Source organism: Leucoraja erinacea, chromosome 5 (genome assembly GCF_028641065.1).
Source record: "Leucoraja erinacea ecotype New England chromosome 5, Leri_hhj_1, whole genome shotgun sequence".
In the NCBI taxonomy this organism is placed as follows: domain Eukaryota; kingdom Metazoa; phylum Chordata; class Chondrichthyes; order Rajiformes; family Rajidae; genus Leucoraja; species Leucoraja erinaceus.
In genome coordinates, this window is record NC_073381.1 from 94,716,072 (window position 1) to 94,737,209 (window position 21,138).

The window sequence follows — 21,138 nt, forward strand, 5'->3', positions numbered from 1 at the left end:
GCGGGCGCATGAAGATGCCGCGACTCTCACGGGACCGTCGCGCCTCAATAGACAATAGGTGCCGGAGTAGGCCATTCGAGCCAGCACCGCCATTCAATGTGATCACGGCTGATCATCCCCAATCAGTACCCCGTTCCTGCCCCATAACCCCTGACTCCGCTATTTTTAAGAGCCCTATCTAGATCTCTCTTCAAAGCATCCAGAGAACCCGCCTCCACCGCCCTCTGAGGCAGAGAATTCCACAAACGCACCACTCTCTGAGAAAAGGTGTTTCCTTGTCTCCGTTCTAAATGGCTTACTCCTTACTCTTAAACAGTGGCCCCTGGTTCTGGACTCCCCCAACATCGGTAACATGTTTCCTGCCTCTAGCGTGTCCAAACCCTTAACAATCTTATATGTTTCAATGAGATGCCCTCTCATCCTTCTAAACTCAAGAGTGTACAAGCACATCTGCTCCATTCTCTCAGCATATGACAGTCCCGCCATCCCGGGAATTAACCTTGTAAACCTATGCTGCACTTCCTCCATAGCAAGAATGTCCTTCCTCAAATTAGGGGACTAAAACTGTACACAATACTCCAGGTGTGGTCTCACTAGGGCTCTGTACAACTGCAGAAGGACCTCTTTGCTCCTATATTCAATTCCTCTTGTTATAAAGGCCAACATGCCATTTACTTTCTTAACTGCCTGCTGTCCCTGCTTGCTTACTTTCATGGACTGATGTACAAGGACCCCCCAGACCCCGTTGTACTTCCCTGATTCCCAACTTGATGTAATTTAGATAGTAATTTGCCTTCCTGTTTTTGCTACCAAAGTGGATAACCTCACATTATAACCAATGCAATTTCCTTGTTCCCCATAATAAATTAATGTACCCCTTTTCAGTCTTCAAGGGTCCAACTTTGGTCCTAACTATTTTTTTCCTCTTCACATACCTAAAAAGCGTTTACTATCCTGCTTTATATTCTTGGCTAGCTTACCTTCGTACCTCATCTTTTCTCCCCGTATTGTATTTTTGGTTATCTTCTGTTGTTCTTTAAACATTACCCAATCCTCTTGCTTCCCGCTCATCTTTGCGTTAATTTTTATACTGTCCCTGACGTCCCTTGTCAGCCATGGTTGTCCCTTTCTCTCCTTGGAATCTTTCTTCCTCCTAGGAATGAACGGATCCTGCACCTTCTGTATTATTCCTAGAAACACCTGCCATTTTTGTTCCACTGTCATCCCTGCTATTGTATCTTTCCAGTCATCTTTGGCCAGCTCCTCCCTCATGGCCCCATAGTCCCCTTTATTCAACTGCAACACTGAGACCTCCGATCTACCCTTCTCCCTCTCCAATTGTAGATTAAACCTGACCATGTTATGGTCTCTGGCTCCTAATGGCTCATTATCTCGAGGTCTTTTATCAATTCCGGTCCATTACATAACACTAAATCCAGAATTGCCTTCTCCTGGTAGGCTCCAATACAAGCTGTTCTAAGAATCCATCACAAAGGCACTCTACAAAGTCCCTTTCTTGGGGTCCAGTACCAACCTGATTTGCCCAGTCTACCTGCATGTTGAAATCTCCCATAACAACCACAGCATTACCTTTGCAACATGCCAATTTTAACTCCTGATTCAACTTGCGCCCTATGTCCAGGCTACTGTTTGGGGGCCTGTAGATTAGTCCCATTGGGGTCTTTTTACCCTTACAATTCCTTAGTTCTATCCATACTGACTCCACATCTCCTATTTCAATGTCACGCCTTGCAAGGGACTGAATTTAATTCCTCACCAACAGGGCAACCACACCTCCTCTGCCCACCTGTCTGTCTTTTCGATAGGAGGTATACCCTTGAATATTCAGTTCCCAGCCCTGGCCCTCTTACAGCCATGTCTCAGTAATTCCCACAACATCATACTTGCCAGTTTCTAACTCAGCCTCAAGCTCGTCCACTTTATTCCTTATACTTCGCGCATTAATATACAGCACTTTGACCTCTGTATTCACTTCCCCTCTCGCACCGCTCGCAATTGGCCCTGACCTTACTCTGTTGTCCCTTCTTGAGCTTTCCTTCCCATTAATTCGAGAATCTTTTGTCATTTTTCATGTAGTCACTTCCTCTTCAACTCCATCTTTATACTCCCAATTTGTCAATCCCTCCCCCCCACTATTTAGTTTAAACCCGCACGTGTAGCCCTAGCAAACCTGCCTGCCAGAATGTCAGTCCCCCTCCAGTTAAGGTGTAACCCGTCCCTTTTGTACAGGTCACAAGCCCAGAAGAGATCCCAGTGGTCTATAAATCTAAATCCTTGCTCCCTGCTCCAGCCCCTCAGACACACATTCAGATCCCCTATCTCCCAGTTCCTGTCCTCACTAGCACGAGGTACTGGAAGCAATCCAGAGATAACCACCCTAGAAGTCCGGCATTTCAGTCTACTTCTCAACTCTCTGAACTCTGTTAGAGAACCTCCTTCCTCTTCTTTCCGATGTCGTTTGTTCCTACGTGCACAACTACTACTGGCTGTTCACCTTCCCTCTCGAGGATGATCCGAATTCGGCTCATGACATCCTGAACCCTGGCACCAGGGAGGCAACAGACCATGCTCGCATCTCGACTGCCACCACAGAATCTCCTGTCCGCTCCTCGGACAATGAAGTCACCCACCACTAGGGCTCTGCCCGATGTCGGTCTCGCCGGTCGAGTCCCATCTCTAGGATTGGAGCCACCGACGTGTCCACCGCTCGGACTGGAACATTGTATCCCCAGACAGCTCCCAAGAGGGTGTACCTGTTTTCATTAGGCACAGCCCCCTGGGTCTTCTACACTCCACAGTTTCCACCTTTTCTTTCCGTCACACACCTTTGTTCTTCCCGTATCCTCGGCGTGACTACTTCACTGTAGGTCTTGTGCAGGAAAATCTCGTTTTTCCAGCTGCTTCTGCAGTGCCCCAACACAGTCCTTTAGGAGCTGAAGCTGGACGCACTTGCCACAGTTGTAGCAGCCAGAGGCTCCCTGTGTCCCTGGGCTCCCACATTCTGCAAGCCTCACTGTCTCATCTGCCCCGACACGTGTTCTCCGCGCTCCGTCCTCTCGAGCTTTATGCGTTGCCTCCTCTCCTCAGCCTCCTTGCCGAAGACTCTCGAGCCAAAGACTCACACTTTACTCACAAGCCAAAGATACTTCGAAGCAGCGGTGTGAAATCACAGGATAGACACAATATTTGAAGTAAGATAGTAAAGATCATGAGACATCAGTTTATTAGTTTGATCTATATATTGAGGGTGGGCGTTGAGGGCACGTAATCCCTCAACGTTACTCCTCACAAAATAAAGATCAAACTTCAAACTGTTAAGTTCTCGTTTAATCTTACTACTTTACTTCGGAGTCACGTGAGTGACTACGTGAAGATTTTAAAGCTCTGTGATTTCATGCCGTGGAAACGAGCCCAGGCGTCATACACTGCATCAGTAGGCCACTGATGAGTGAACATTAAGAATGCATTCAGACATGACATAGATATAGACATGTTGATGCTATTAATGAACAATAGTGGCAATAGTAACCTCCCTCAACCTGGAGGAAGTATGAACCATACCTAACATAGAGTTGGCAAATACCCCTGATCTGGCAATAGGTTTATTCTGAATATATGGACAGATCAATAGTTTGACCATACTGCAACCGCTAGGATGGGGTCCATCCATGCTGCTGAGGTATAGCGGTTCGGTCCTGGTGGAGTGTGAGACTCAATGTCAATGTACACTCCTGTATATGCCAGACCCATATAACCATCTGGTGAATGTTCGTAGTGATTCCTTCTAACGAGGTTTTATGTAACTAACAATATAGCTGTCAGAGCCTATAAGGCTCTTAGGAACCTTGACATACTAGTGTAGATGCGTGATCACACGCAATCCAAGGTCCATGGGATATGCAACATCTAGTTAGGTCTTGTGTCCCTGTCTAATCTGCTTGACTAATCATAAACAAAACATGTTATTATAGCCCGCAGATATGGTCATCCTATCCATTGTAGCAATGACTGGACCCGTTGCGCTGTAGTCAGTGCCATGGCATAATCACCAGTACGTGAGTATGACCATGGACAGGGATGTTGCTGGTGCCCATCGGTGAAGTGACGTAGTACAATGTTAACAACCCATATCTCTGCATCCCTATGCCTGGGAGGTTTTAAGTTGACGACACCTTCATATTCTAGATGTCAGAGGGTGAGACCGGGCAGAGTGGTTTGTGTTCTCCGCATTCAAGTGATGAGGAGGTACTTCAGGCACAGTAATGGAATATTAACTTAATGTTATAATCCCATAAAACTGAATTTCAATGTGTCAGTCATCCGTGCCGTGTTAAACGTAAGGAAGCATAAACAATGCTTCCCATCTCCTATGCTGATTGCTGCTATTTAGTGCTATCCCTGCAATCTGTAGTGAGCACTCCTAATGCTTATGGTTTGACAACCCGAGCTGCAGGAACGATCTCTGAGTCTGTAAGTCTAGGAATTGATTATATTATGCAGAGGATGGTTTCACTGCCTGGAGCACTGCGACAGCAGTGAGTGAGTCTGATATGATCTCTGATCCCCTCCTTCTCAACTCTCCTGCCCTCCCCGCATCTTTAACCCCTGGCACAGACTCTCCACACGCTGTGAATGGAACTCTCCCTCCAATTGGACCCTTGAATTAGTATAGACATTCAATAAGATGACAACTGATTCAACGTCCCGGTGTGCTCCCCTTTTTCCCACCATCTCTCCACCTGCCTTCATCCTCCGTCCCCCACCCATTCAGTAATTAAAACATGAAGTAGATTTAGAAGCCTTGGGAAAATTGAATTGTTACTTATTTTTATTTTTTACGGAGAGAATAATCTGCGCATACGCGGTTTAAGATTTTTTATTAATGCCAACTCACTGCCTACCTTCAGTAATTACTCACGGGACGTGCCTGAAATGTCATAACCTCCATCATCAACAACAAGGTGGCAGGCACATGGGAACACAACCACCTGCAGGTTCTCCTCCAAATTAGACACGGCTCTGATATGGAAATATTGCGCCATTGACTATTGATCATAGCCAACACCAGGACATCTGCAGCAGTTCATTCAAACTCATAATAATGTTCCCATGGGCAACAAAGCTCAAGGGCATTGCCAGTAAAATCAATTTTCCTAAAACAAAATATGAAACTTTCCGTACCATATCAAAAACTTTGAAATTTTTCTCATCTCCCAAATCCATACTCCTTTCCTGAAACTTCAAATACAACTTTTTCCACATGTTTCCATTCCTGTCCCCCTGAATTTACCTTACTTCGTTATAAATCTGTCAGTCAAGATGAATCATTCCTTCTTGCTCTGCTTTATCGCTACCCTTTTGCACAATTGACTTTATGCATTATTTCTTTTTTGAACAAAGTGTAATTTATGTGCAATTTTACATAATTTGTTTTTGTGTCTTTGTGTGAGCTTGTATGTCTGTGATGCTGGTGCTGCAAGATTTTTTGTTGTATCTCACCATAATCCTGCATTTGACAACAAACTTGAGCTTGACCACACCATCCGCACCTTTTGACCAGCTAACTGGGACTGCCTTCACTTAGTTCCACAATTACCATCATCATAACCAGAGCTTCTTGGGCAAAAGTTGCATAAACCAGTTAAGTCTTCCTCTAAGACAGAGACCCCACAGATTCCTTTGGAATAACTAGGGAGAGAATAGGGCCATTTAATAAATTTATCATGTCATCTACTGTATGTGTGGACCACAAGAGATGGACAAGATATCAAGTGAATATTTCACATCTGTATTTACTGTGGAGAAGGTCATGAATGCTAAGGAACTCAGTGTAGTGATGTCTTGAAGAGAATCCACATGATAAAAGATGTGATGCTGCAGGTCTAAAACAGCATAAAGGTGGATTAAGGTCTGAGACCTGATCGTGTGTCCAAGAACATTGTGAGGAATTTAGGGAAGAAATTGCGAGGCCTTTGGCAGAGATGCATCCATCATCGATAGGCACAGGCGAGGTGCTGGAAACTCTGGAGTGGCTAATGTTGTGCCTCTATTTAAGACTGGCTTTGCAAAGAAAAAGCCTGAAAACTATAGATCGATGAGCCTGACATACTGGTCAGTGAATTATTGGAGACAATTCTGAGAAACAGGATCTATAAGCAGTTGGAAAGGCAAGAATTGATTCCGAATAGTCAGTGTGGCATTTTGCATGGGAAATCACATCTGATGAATTTAATTGAATGTTTCAAGAAGTGACCAATAAAACTGACAATTACAGTGTAGTAGACGTTGTCTATGTGGACTTCAGCAAGGCATTTGACGAGATTACATAAGGTAGGCTGGTCTGGAAGTTTAGATTACATGGTGTCCAAGGTGAGCTAGTAGTCAACTGGATACAAAATTAACTTGAAGGTAAGTGATGAAAGGTCTGGTAGAGGGTTGTTTTGTGACTGGAGGCTCGTTACGAGTGGTGTGCCACAGGGATCAGTGATGGGTCCACTTTTGTTTGTTATTTATATTAACGATTTAGATTTGAACAGAGGTGACATTGTCAATAAGTTTGCAATGATTCCAAAATTGCTGGACAGTGAAGGTTACCCAAGATTACAATAGAATCTTGATTAACTGCGTCAATGGGCTGAGGAATGGCAGGTGAATTATAATTCAGATAGATGCAAGTTACTGTATTCTGATAACAAAATCTCGGATAGGATTTGTGCAGTAAATGGCAGGACCTTTGGGAATGCTGTAGAATAGAGACCCCTATAGGGAAAGTTACATAGAACTTGAAGGGAGCACACAGATAGATGGGGTGGCGAAGAATGGGTTTGCTCTTCCTTGGGTCTAGAATTAGGTATGTTACAATACTTACCTTCAGTGGCGCTGCAATTCTGCCACTGGCCGTGTGCGCGATTTTGGCGCGTTTGAGGGTCAACGTTCCAAATGGTCGCGTTCCAGAAAAACCCACAGGCAAGTTGATTTAAATGGCCGTTAATTTACAGGTATTAAACATTAAATTCCTTCCATTTGGCCTATAAATCCATGACAATGAGATTTAAAAATTGTTATATTGTGAATTCTTGTGTGAATGTTATTTGGACACTTAGGGTATTTAAAAATGTTAATCTATTCTTAAGATATTGATAGATGTTTAGATCTAGTAATTGAATTTTGTAATTAGCTACAATTAGGTAACTAACTAATTAATTATATGCTTTAATTTCAAGTCATCTAGGTAAGATTGTTTCATATTTGTTTCAGAATGCTTCAATCTATAATAACTGAACATTTCTTTTAGTTCTCTTAATTTTTAAGAAAGTTATGGGCTTTTGACTGTCCTCGGTCACAGCTTTTGTGTTAAGTCAATGGAAAAGCAATAGAGAAGATGCTAATTACCGAGTATGAAAATTGCCATAACCTTTTTAATACTGAAGATATGAAAGTGAATTAGGTGACAACTTAAACTTCTTTTTATGCTTTATCTGATGGGATAGATTACAGACTTGATTTTTTTAAATCTCAAAATTTTGTAACATTGCTACAGGTGCACAACCTTTTATCCGAAAGCCTTGGGACCAGACACTTGTCGGATTTCGGACATTTTCGGATTTCAGAATGGAAGATTTTTAGCGTAGATTAGGTAGGTAGCGCGGGCGGCTTGAAAAGTCTGGAGCAGCTGCCTCCTCCCCGGAGACCGGGAGAATCATTGCATAAATGTTAGTCAGTTAGTTTGGAGGGATTTTATGTGGTGGTGGTGGTGTAGGGGTGAAGGGGGAAACTTTAATTCTTAGTCCCCTACCTACCTGGTCGGCGACTCCCAACCTCGCGGAGCTGGGGGGCTCCGTCCGGCCGCGGGCGGCGCCGGTTGGAGCTCCGACCCCGGCAACTCTACCCCTGGCTGCGAGGCGCTCCAAATCCAGCGCGGCCCGCGGCCGGACGTCCCAGCTCCGAGAATGTCGGGAGTCGGCGGCGTCGCGAGCAATGCCTTACCGGGTCGCCGTGCGGCAAGCTCCGGAGCGCTGTGGCCGCCTTCTTCCAACATTCGCGGAGCGTCGCTGGATTTGGAGCCGCGGAGCTGGGGGCTCCGTCCGGCCGCGGGCGGTGCCGGTTGGAGCTCCGACCCCGGCAACTCTACCCCTGGCTGCGCGGCTCCAAATCCAGCGACGCTCCGCGATGTTGTGTGTCGGCGGCCACAGCGCTCCGGAGCTTGCCGCACGGCGACCCGGTAAGGCATTGCTCGCGACGCCGCCGACTCCCGACATTCTCGGAGCTGGGACGTCCGGCCGCGGGCCGCGCTGGATTTGGAGCGCCTCGCAGCCAGGGGTAGAGTTGCCGGGGTCGGAGCTACAACCGGCGCCGCCCGCGGCCAGACCGGCCACAGCGCTGCGGAGCTTACTGCACAGCGACCCGGTAAGGCATTGACCGCTCCCCGCCTCTCCGACCAGGTAGGGGACTAAGAATTAAAGTTTACCCCCTTCACCCCCCTTCACATAAAAGCCCTCCAAACTAACTGACTAACATTTAAGCAATGATTTACAGATGTTTAAGCGTCTCCCGGTCTCCTGGGAGGAGGCAGCCGCTACAGTAGTACAGACCTGGGTTGACCGTGGGTCATTTTGGGTCAAGTTTGGCGCCAAACGCGAGCTTTGGTGCGCAGACGACATCTGGAAAAAATGGCCGGTTTTTGGAGCTTTTCGGTTTCTGGAACACCGGATAAAAGGTTGTGCACCTGTACTAGAATACAAAATTATGTCTGGTATAGAATGCATGTTCTAAAACTAACTCTAATCTCCCTGCACATAACCCACATCTCTCTAATCCCCAAATGTCTATATACAGTGGCTTGCAAAAGTATTCAGCCCCCTTTACTCTGATACCTCTAAATAAAATCCAGTGCAACCAATTGCCTTCAGAAGTCACCTAATTAGTAAATAGAGTCCACTTGTGTGTAATCTAATCTCAGTATAAATACAGCTGTTCTGTGAAGGCCTCAGAGGTTTGTTAGAGAACATTAGTGAACAAACAGCATCATGAAGCCCAAGGAACACACCAGACAGATCAGGGATAAAGTTGTGGAGAAGTTTAAAGCAGGGTTAGGTTATAAAAAAATATCCCAAGCTTTGAACATCTCACGGAGCACTGTTCAATCCTTCATCCGAAAATGGAAAGAGTATGGCACAATTGCAAACCTACCAAGACATGGCTGTCCACCTAAACTGAGAGGCCGGGCAAGGAGAGCATTGATCGGAGAAGCAGCCAAGAGGCCCTTGGTAACTCTGGAGGAGCTGCAGAGATCCACAGCTCAGGTGGAAGAATCTGTCCACAGGACAACTATTAGTCGTGCACTCCACAAATCAGGCCTTTATGGAAGAGTGGCAAGAAGAAAGCCATTGTTGAAAAAAAGCCATAAGAAGTCCTGTTTGCAGTTTGCCACAAGCCATGTGGGGGACACAGCAAACATAATAGGGCCAAATGGCCTATTCCTGCACCTAATTTATATGTGGAGGAAGGTGGTCTGGTCAGATGAGATGAAAATAGGAGGCTGCAAGGTGACTTGGATAGGCTGCATGAGTGGGCAAATGTTTGGCAGATGCAGTATAATGTGAGGTTATCCATTTTGGTAGCAAAAACAGGAAAGCAGACTATAATCTAAATGGTGGCCGATTAGGAAAAGGGGAGATGTAGTGAGACCTGGGTGTCATGGTACACCAGTCATTGAAAGTAGGCATGCAGGTGCAGCAGGCAGTGAAGAAAGCGAATGGTATGTTAGCTTTCATAGCAAAAGGATTTGAGTATAGGAGCAGGGAGGTTCTACTGCAGTTGTACATGGTCTTGGTGAGACCACACCTGGAGTATTGCGTACAGTTTTGGTCTCCAAATCTGAGGAAGGACATTATTGCCATAGAGGGAGTGCAGAGAAGGTTCACCAGACTGATTCCTGGGATGTCAGGACTGTCTTATGAAGAAAGACTGGATAGACTTGGTTTATACTCCCTAGAATTTAGGAGATTGAGAGGGGATCTTATAGAAACGTACAAAATTCTTAAGGGGTTGGACAGGCTAGATGCAGGAAGATTGTTCCCGATGTTGGGAAGTCCAGGACAAGGGGTCACAGCTTAAGGATAAGGGGGAAATCTTTTAAAACCGAGATGAGAAAAAACCTTTTTCACACAGAGAGTGGTGAATCTCCGGTAGTTCTAGAATTAGGCCAGTTCATTGGCTATATTTAAGAGGGAGTTAGATGTGGCCCTTGTGCCCAAGGGGATCAGAGGGTATGGAGAGGAGGCAGGTACGGGATACTGAGTTGGATGATCAGCCATGATCATATTGAATGGCGGTGCAGGTTCGAAGGGCCGAATGGCCTACTCCTGCACCTAATTTCTGTTTCTATGTTTCTATGTGGAGGAAGGTGCTCTGGTCAGATGAGACCAAAATTTAAGTTTTTGGCCTAAATGCAAAACGTTATGTGTGACGGAAAAATAACACTGCACCCTAAGAGCTAAATCTAACTCCCACTTGAAAATATCCAGTGAATTGGCCTCTATTGCCTTCTGTGGCAGACAATTCAACAGATTCACAACTCTCTAGGTGAAAAGGTTTTTCCTCATCTCAGTCCTAAATGGCCTACCCCTTATTCTTAAACTGTGACCCTTGGTTCGGGACTCCACCAACATCGGGAATATTCTTCCTGCATTTAGCCTGTCCAATCCTCCTGCACCTTATGTTTCAATAGACAATAGGTGCAGGAGTAGGCCATTCGGGCCTTCGAGCCAGCACCGCCATTCAATGTGATCATGGCTGATCATCCCCAATCAGTACCCCGTTCCTGCCTTCTCCTCATATCCCCTGAATCCGCAATTTTTAAGAGCCATATCTAGCTCTCTCTTGAAAGCATCCAGAGAACCTGCCTCCACCGCCCTCTGAGGCAGAGAATTCCACAGACACACCACTCTCTGTGTGAAAAGTGTTTCCAGTGGCTCCAGGTTTTCCAGCGCACCCTCCTGCTGCTGGTCAGAGATCCACAGTTCATAAGCATGGGCCACTAGCCGGATGGGATTTTCAAAACTCTCCCCCACAAGCTGCTGCTGGAGGTCTCGTGGGAACTGCTGCAGGCAGGTGATTTCAAAGAGCGGGCAGGGCAGGTGGTCGCCCATGAGCATGAGCATCTTGCTCATGAGGGCCGAGGGCATCCGCCCATGTTAAGGGCATGACAGGCGCGTTGCATTCGGCTCAGTCCGTAGATTCGGAGCAACAGCTGCTTGAGGCCTGTGTATTTCCCCACGACCAGCAGGTTATCCAGGTAAGGAATGACCCGACCGGCCGTCTGCCGGTCAAGGGCACTTACCACATAGTGATAGCGAGTCTCGTCAGCTGTAATGCCGCGGATGTGAAATTTGGATTCGGCCTGTCAAAACCAAACCCTCGGCTGCGAGGCCCAAAATGTAAGTAGCTTCAGCGTTGAGTTTGACCTCGTAGGTGGCAGCGGCAGAATGCATTTTTTTTTTTTTTAATTCCCTTCCAGGATTACACTCCTGGGCGTCTGGGGGCACCAATTGTGGCGGTGACTGGCAGGAGTCCAGCCAAAAACTAGTTGGACACAAGTTGTGTGCTCTAGACGTGTTTATTCTTCTGCATACAGCTCCCTACTCCTCAGCTGACACGGGCGTTGCCCGGCCTTAAATAACAACTCGGATACCGACCCCGTGACTCGCGCCTCCCCACCAAGAAGCCGCCCTCTAGAGCCGATGGTTCATCGTGACCTTGGGTTGCCACCAGGTGCCGCCACAATACGTTGTTCAAGATGTGCACTCGTACATCGGCGAGATCAAACGTAGACTGGGCGATCATTTCGCTGAACACCTTCGCTCAGTCCGTCTGGACCAACCAGATATTTCAGTTGCCAAACACCTTAATTCCCCTTCCCATCTCTGCACTGTCCAGTCTGTCCTTGGCCTCCTCCATTGTCAGTGAGGCCGATTGCAAATTGGAGGAACAGCACCTCATATTTTACTTGGCAGATTACAACCCAATGGTATATTGCGTACAGTTTTGGTCTCCTAATCTGAGGAACAACATTCTTGCCATAGAGGGAGTACAGAGAAGGTTCACCAGACTGATTCCTGGGATGGCAGGACTTTCATATGAAGAAAGACTGGATAGACTCGGCTTGTACTCGCTAGAATTTAGAAGATTGAGGGAGGATCTTTTAGAAACTTACAAAATTCTTAAGGGGTTGGACAGGCTAGATGCAGGAAGATTGTTCCCGATGTTGGAGAAGTGCCGAACAAGCGGTCACAATTTAAGGATAAGGGGGAATTTTAGGACGGAGATGAGATTAAAAAAATTTGCAGACAGTGGTGAATCTGTGGAATTCTCTGCCACAGAAAGTAGTTGAGGCCAGTTCATTTGCTGAGTTAGATGTGGCCCTTGTGGCTAAAGGGATCAGGGGGTACGGAGAGAGCGCAGCTACAGGATACTGAGTTAGATGATCAGCCATGATCATATTGAATGGCGGTGCAGGCTCGAAGGGCCGAATGGCCTACTCCTGCACCTATTTTCTATGTTTCTATATTGATTTCTCAAACAAATGTTACAAACAAGTAACATTTGCATCCCCCCCCCCCCCCCCACTCTCCATCCCTCCCCACCCAAGTCGTACTAGCTTCAAAGTCTTCTAGTTGAGTCTCATTGTCTGTAATTCATTTGCACCAAGCCCTCAGCTAACAACGCCTGTTTTCTTTATCATCGTTTCCTTTTTGCATCTTTCACTCATTTATTCTCTATCTCTCTATATCACTGTCAAAATCTCTCGTTTTCATTTCACCTAACTCTGCAGTTGTACAGGGCCCTGGTGACACCACACCTGAAGTATTGTGGGCAGTTTTGGTCTCCAAATTTGAGGAAGGGCATTCTTGCTATTGAGGGAGTGCAGCAAAGGTTCACGAGGTCAATTCCCAGAATGGCTGGACTGTTATATGTTGGAAGAATGGAAAGACTGGGCTTGTACACTCTGGAATTTAAAGGATGAGAGGATATCTTATTGAAACATAAGATTTTTAAGGGATTGGACATGCTAGAGGCAGGAAACATGTTCCCGATGTTGGGGCAGTGCAGAACCAGGGGCCAGAGTTTAATAATAAGGGGTAGGCCATTTAGAACGAAGATGAAGAAAAACTTTTTCACCTAGAGAGTTGTGAATCTGTGGAATTCTCTGCCTCAGAAGGCACAGGAGGTCAATTCTTTGGATGCTTTCAAGAGAGTTAGATAGAGCTCTTAAAGTTAGCGGAGTCAAGGGATATGGGGAGAAGGCAGGAACGGGTTACTGATTGTGGATGATCAGTCATGATCACAATGACTGGCTCGACCTCCTCCTGCACCTATTGTCTCAGTCTGAAGAAGAGTCTCCATGTTCTCCAAAGATGCTTCCTGGCTGAGTTACTCTAGCTTTTTGTGCCTATCTTCAATTTAAACCAGCATCTGCAGTTCCTTACTCCACTACTAGTGTCCAAGTGATCATTGGTGACATGGACTTGGTGGGCCCCGTTTATACACCGTATCTCTAAAACAATTAACTAAAACTAAAAGTGAAAATAAACAGAGTTGAAAGTGCAAAATACAAAATACACCGCAGAGCATGTGCAGTTAAAACAAAAATACAGTGATGCACAGACAGGTGGAAGTGAATCACAGAATTTGAAAGGGAGATGGGAAAATCTGAAATGTCAGTATTACAGTTGAACGAAGGGGACTATGGAACCATGAGGGAGGAGCTGGCCAAAGTTTACTGGAAAGATACTCAAGCAGGGATGACAGTGGAACAACAATGGCTGGTATATCTGGGAATAATACAGAAGGTGCAGGATCCAAAGACACAACGTGCTGGAATAACTCAGCAGGTCAAGCAACATCTCTGGAGAGCGAAGTTAGGTGATGTTTCAGGTTGGGATGTATGATTATGGGGGGGGGGGAAGGAAGAAAGCTGGAGAGAGGAGGTGCAGGACAAAGCATGGTAGGTAAAAGGTGAACACAGGGAAGATGAGGGAGAAACAGAACTGCACACAATGTTCTCAATGTGGCCCAGCCAAAGTTCTATGAGGCTGCATCATAACATCCTGACTCTTGTACTCAATGCCTCAACCTATGCAGGCAAGCATACCATATGCCTTCTTTACCACTATCGACTTGTGGTGCCACTTTCAGGGAGCCATAAACTTGGACCCTTGGACCACCCTGTACATCAATACTGCAGAGCCACGGCATTAATAGTGTTTATTGTAAATATATTCAGCGATCTGGTATTTTTCCACTTTGCACTGCCTGTTGTGTTTGTGCACGACTTGTTAGTATTCATGATTTGACTGGATAGAACTTAAACAAAGCTTTTCACTGTATCGTGGAACACATCACAATAATAAATCAATATCAATCATTCATCGATCGCATTACATCCAATTCTAGTTGTGAAAACTCCCTTTCTGACAAATCCTCAAAGAATTTGAGCAAATTTGTCAAACGTGATTTATCTTTCATAAAACCATGCTGATTAATATTCAGATTTCCTAAATGATTCGCTATTTCCTCTCTGATTATTGACCCACCTTCTTGTCCATAATAGCTGTTAAATTAACAGGCCTCTCGTTCCCAGCCTCTCTCTTCCTCCTTTTTTAACAACGAACTAACATTTCCAATAGTCAATCCATTTTTTCCCATTTCTAATGTTTTCCAATCTTCTAGTTCCCTCCCAGAACTTAGCAAGTATTAAAAAAAAAATCAATCAATGGGTCCACTATGCTATATACTCTTCAGTCACTTATTTTGGGTGAAAGAAAGATCACGACCTGAAACTTCACCTATTCGTTTTCTCCAGAGATGCTGTCTGACCCGCTGAGTTAGTCCAACTTTTTGTGTCTATCTTTTGTAGGTCATTGGGTCCTGATGATTTCTACATCTTTAGCCACGCGGGTTTTCTCTACTACTATATCTCTTGTCATTGTTCCTTCCCATTATTTGAAATTAGCTGATCTGATAATCTCAGGGATATTTGCAGCATCCTCCAAGGTGAAATTTAACATGTCTGTCAATTGTTTGTTTCCTGTTATAACTACAGCAGTCTTATTTTCAAAGTTTCTAACTGTCCTTAACCATCTTCTTTCTATTTATATACCCAAAGAAACTCTTACTGATTGTTTCGATGTTCATAATCAATCCTGAAATCCTCCGTCCTCTGGATTACAATCAGCCCTTACCCTTTCTATGCCCTACTTTTATACTTTTACAATTTTACAGAAGCCAATTAACCTACAAACCTGTATGTCTTTGGAATGTGGGTGGCAGCACCCAGAGAAAGCCCATCAGTCACAGGGAAAACGTACAAACACTGTACAGACTGCACTGAAAGGCAGAATCAAACCAGGGTCTCTGGTGCTGTAAGACAGCAGCAACACTATCACTGCCCACCTGTGCTGCCCCTAATTCATGTCCCCCCCCCCCAATTCTTGCTCTTATGCCTTTTTTTTAACCTTTTCTCGCCTGCTGATTTACTTTCTCATTTTTTGAAACATTATTTTCAAAATTTGGCAATACAGGTGCACAACCTTTTATCCGAAAGCCTTGGGACCAGACACTTTTCGTAATTCAGAATTTGTCGGTCTTCGGAATGGAAATTTTTTTATGTAGATTTTAATGGCTGGCTCAGTGGTAGAGTGCCCGGCTCATATCCGCAAGGTCGCGAGTTTGCGCCTTGATCCCGGCAGTTACTCGGTCGCGAGCTTGAGTCTTCAATGTGTTTTTTTTTTGCAGAATAAATGTTTGTATGAAATGCAGTGAAGGAGAGGTGTACTGACTGTGTGGGCAGAACTTTGGAAGTGATTGCCCACCAGTCTAAAATGCCGCTGTGTCTCCCTGTCCCTGGGATAGCAGGGGGCGATCAAACAGCACAATACCCCCCTCCCCCTCCAACTCCAGAGGAATTCGCTCCCCGATGGGCCGCTACGGCGACAAGTGGCAGTTTGCCCACAGCCCGAGCTGCGCCACCCCAAGAACACCTTGCACACCATCAGCTTCTGCCCCTACGTTTTCCTCTGGAGTTGGAGCGGGGCTGGGCTGGAGTTGCTGCTGGTTGTGGGTCTCTGAGATCTCCGTGCTTGCAGTGGGCCTGGGGGTCGCTGTCCCGTTGGTCCTGACGTCTCCGGCCACCCCCCTGGACTGGAGCTGAGACTGGGAACTGTACCGCCCTTGCCCCCTCCCTCTGCAACTGCAAACAACCCCACTCTCCTGCAAGGGCGGTACAGTTCCCGGAGGATAGCAGGTGGCCGGAGACGTCAGGACCAACAGGAACCCGCTCCCCGATGGGCCCCTACGACGCCCCGAGCTGCGCCCCGTCATCCGCAACCCAGGTTCCCCTGTAGTTGGAGCGGGGCTGGGCTGGGCTGCTGTTGGCTGTGGGTCTCTGGGATCTCCGTGCTTGCGGTGGGCCGGGTGGTCGACGTCCAATTGGTCCTGACGTCTCCGGTGACTGCACTGACCTGCAGCCATCGCCGACTTGAAGACAGTGCAAAGCCCCCGCGCCGGTGCAATGAGCGGGGAGCTGGAGAGGGGAGGGAAGGGGTCACACACATGGCCGGGGAGCAGAGGGGTGTAGGTGGGGTGAAACTGAAGGGAGCGACAATCTGCTGCTGCCTACACTGTGTATCGTGTCTACCGTGGGAACTTTTAACTCAGCGGGCAGACAGCAGCATATTGTCAATTATTAACCCTCCCGCGCAATATACCCTCACCTCTTTTATGGATGGGGATTTAGTTCCCCTTTCTTCGAGGACCGACCGGAGGTTCCGCTGTCACCTCTGCGGGCCGCCCTCGGTGAACGTCCTGTCTCCCTGTCCCTGGAATAGTAGGGGGCGATCAAACAGCACAATACCCCCCTCCAACTCCAGAGGAATCCGCTCCCCGATGGGCCGCTATGGCGACAAGTGGCAGTTCGCCCACAGCCCGAGCTGCGCGACCCAAGAACAAGACGTACCCCTTGCACACCATCAGCTTCTGCCCATACGGGGAGCGTGTTCTTCTGGAGTTGGAACGGGGCTGGGCTGGAGTTGCTGATCTGGGATCTCCGTGCTTGCAGTGGGCCTGGGGGTCGGTGTTCCGTTGGTCCTGACGTCTCCGGTGACTGCACTATGCTGCTAGCATCGCGACGTGAAGACAGTACAAAGCCCCCGCGCCGGTGCAATGAGCGGGGAGCTGGAGAGGGGAGGGAAGGGGTCACACACGTGGCCGGGAAGCAGAGGGGTGTAGGTGGGGTGAAACTGAAGGGAGCGACAATCTGCTGCTGCCTGCACGCTGAGTTAAAAAGTTACCTCGCAAGACTCACGATACACTGTGTATCGTGAGTCTACCGTGGGAACTTTTTAACGCAGCTGGCAGGTAGCAGCATATTGTCAATTATTAACCCTCCCGCGCAATATACCCTCATCTTCTCTTTTATGAATGGGGATTTAGTTCCCCTTTCTTCGAGGACCGACCGGAGGTTCCGCTGTCACCTCTGCGGGCCGCCCTCGGTGAACGTTTTCAAGGACCTTTCTTCAAGGACCGAAAAAATGTCGCTATTCGGAGGTTTTCGTTATTTGGATCGTCGGATAAAAGGTTGTGCACCTGTATTCCTAATTTTTTCAAATAACCTAATATAGTGCTAGAGACTGAATCAATGGCCCTTGCTCTTGGTATTGTACATTGCTTTTCTGAATCTGAGGACTTTCCTTCAAACCCATTTTTTGATTCATTTTTTAATCCAAATTTAAATGATCATCCATTTTCCTTCAGAAAAATATCTATCAAGAGCTGTACAGGAGCGAAGTCAAGCACAATCTTCCTGAAATATTATTTTGGGAAACAACACCTTTGATATTTCTAACTTAATTTATCCAAAAGTAAAGAAAGCACATGGTCACAAAATCCATAATTTTATCTGAAGATATAGAAGTAACAGTTAAGTACCTTCCGCTTCTGCTCAGATTTTCTTTTCTCTTCCTCAGTAGACTTGGACATCAGAATCCGGTTTGTGGATGATACTGGAGTTGGAGTAGGTGTTGTTTGCACTTGCACCAGCACTGAATCCTCGCGTTTGTAGTCCACAGTGTCGTTCGAAGAATTGACCGTTTCAATTACCCTAAGATTTCGACGGGATTTGGAGACCTTTGGGTGTTGCATCATGACTACTATTGGACTACTCGGCTCACTAACTTGTGGAGGAGGATATGCTGGCCAGGCAGGAGTTGAGTACGCCAGATAAGGGTCATACTGATTAAAGTTAGGAGGGAGCGGCGGATTTGGCAGATAGTTTATTGGAGGCAACGGATACTGAGCATAGGGTGGCATAACATAAGATGGTGATGGAGTTGGCAATAAACCAGGCTTACGGGTTAATAGATCAGTTGGTGTAGAATATCGTGGAGCTGCCCTCTCAGATTCTTGAACATTTAAAGTCATTTCTCTTTGAAATGATTCCTCACTTTCTTTCAAACCTGGGCAAGACATATTTTCTTGCTTTGGTAATTTAATTCGGGATTGTGGACGAGATTCTGGGGATTTTGTATCAATTCGGGTCCTTCGATTATCCCAGGTGCCTGAATTATGGGATTCCATGGGACAGTCAGCTGATCGTGTTGACGCTTTTTTCCCATGAAGGCGCTCCTGAGTACGGGCTGCCAATTTGCTAATCTCTGAAACACCAATGTCGAGGCCAATGGTTCTCAGTAGGTCATGGATCTTTTCATACTCTTTATCAGGTTTCACACCTGTCGTGCTGGACAATCCCTCAGGCAGACCACCGGTATGTCTCACCGGAAGAAGATTCCTGTTTGCAGGAGATCTAAATTTGTCAGAGTCAGTCTTCTCTTCCTCATCCTCTCCATACAGGAACCTTTCTTCATCCTCGACATCAGCAAAATTTCTTTCTTGTAAGTTGTTGTCAACCTCTGCCAATAAACCAAGTATATGAGAGAATCCACTATTTCCTCGACTGGCCTGTTCATGTGGCAGCAGAAAGTCTGTGGCACAGTCCTTATTTTCGGAAGAAATTTCCATTTCAGACTTTGTGTCATACTTGGTTGGATGTACCCGTTCAAAACGATAGTCAGTATTAGTTAAACCAGGGAGCCCATCCTGCTCAGTAATTCGATGCATTTTGTTGCTGTCTAGCATGAAAGAGAAGTGTTCAGATTCAGTGAAGTTTGGTTCTTGCTGTGGTAACCGCATATAGCTTTGCAACGGAGAGTATCTGTCTAGATGTTCAGGCTTTTCATTCACTATGACGCCACGATAGTCATCAAACTGAAGAAAATAATCAAAATTAAGAGTTAGGACAAACCACATTTCTGACTTCATATTCACTTTCAATATTTTGCTATTTTCTGTTGTGGTCACAGACAACCATGCTCTATGCTCAGAGAACATCTGCATAGACACTTACTTTGCTTTACATATGCTAATCTTCCAAGTTGTTGGTATTCAAATGACAATCTTGGACAATTAAATTAACTTAAAACTACATCATCTATCAATGGGCTCATAGACTTTCAATCAATACATTACTTTTACTGCTGGGAGTTAAAAGCGAAAAGTATGAATGGTAAATTATGTTCAGTCACATATCATTATGATTCACACAGATATTGCTGCCACTTCTTTTCTTGGCAAAAATATCCACTTTTTCCTTTCAAACATGTTGCTCAGCCTGCAGAGAGCTTTAGCATTGTTGTTGCATGATCTTCTCCAAAGTAAATATAGAGGAGAAACACGTCTCCCATCTCCTCCGGCTTTACGCATAAGGAACCATATTGATCCTTATGGGACCTTATTGATCCTCAAGAAGCAGGTTAGACAAAGGAGTCAGCAGATGTTGTTTACTTGGATTTTCAGAAGGCTTTTTGTGCCACAGGTGAGGCTGCTAAACAAAAATGGGAGCCCAGGAATTAGAGGCAGGTACAAGCATGGCTAGAAGATTGGCTGACTGGCAGAAGGCAAAGAATAAAGGGGGCCTTTTCAGGTTGGTTGCCAGTGACTGTGGTGTTCTGCAGTGGTCGATGTTCGGTCCGCTACTCTTCATGTTATATGTAGCAATGTTACAAAACCTACCATCAGCGGTGCGGTACAGGACTCTAAATTAACGGTTGCCCGGGTGCCACTGACCACTCAAAGCGCCGCCGGGCAACCTAAACACCGAGTCATTTTGCCCGGCTTGGCAACCAGATACTGGTTTATACCGAAGACAAGACACAAAAAACTGCAGCAACTCCGCGGGTCAGGCAACATCTCTGGAGAAAAGGAACACGACGTTTTGCGTCGGCTGTATTGTGTGGTAAAGATACTAGGTGCATGGTGACGAAGGGAAATACGGGCCCCGCACTGCAGCTCCACCTCCACCTCCTCCCGCCCGCCCTGATAGCGGCTGCTGCTTGCAAACCAGAACTTTCAATACAAATCCTCCCGCACGCCGAGGCAGGGAGGAGGGTTTGTATTGAAGGCGCCATTAGCGGGTTTGCACGCAGCGGTCCTTTTCAGGGCGGGCGGGGTGCGGGAGGAGGAGGTGATGAAGCCGCTGTCGCGGCCGCTGCTTGCAAACCCGCTAACGGCACTTTTAAAGCAAACCCCTCCCGCACGCCGAGGCCGGGAGGAGGGAGGGAGGGGGAGGCCTCGGCGTGTGGGAGGGTTTGTTTTAAAAGCACCGGTAGCGGATTTGCACGCAGAGGACCGTATCAGGGCGGGCGGGGGGCGGGAGGAGGAGGTGATGAAGCCGCTGTCGCGGCCGCTGCTACCGCTGTTCGGGACCCGTCATTCGCTCCGACACGTCTGAAGCAGCTGCACCATAGATCCAATAGCTATAGGCTCTTTGAGCTGCATAGCACGGCCCCGCACCTTGCTGTTGGCTGGCGGAGGAGGGAGGCAGTGGCGAGGAAAACCCAACGGCCAAGGCAGCGGTGCAATGTTGTCCGAGGAGCGCTGACCTTCCCTCCTCCCCACCTCGCCCCCTCTCTCTCTCTCTCTCTCGTACGACCCCTCTACCCCTTATCCTGGGACCCTCCCCCCCCTCTCCATCCCGCACAGATTCCCCATTTCCGCCTCCCTTCA

At 46.8% G+C, this 21,138-nt stretch overlaps 1 protein-coding gene across 1 annotated transcript in view; it reads right to left on the reverse strand.

The window, feature by feature from the left end:
• The window catches only part of znf318 (zinc finger protein 318), a 70,175-nt gene that overhangs the window by 21,453 nt on the left and 27,584 nt on the right, over positions 1–21,138 (reverse strand). The window contains exon 4 of the mRNA XM_055636287.1: positions 18,007–19,341. Coding sequence (XP_055492262.1) covers positions 18,007–19,341 — 1,335 coding nt within the window. The remainder of the gene's footprint in view (positions 1–18,006; positions 19,342–21,138) is intronic.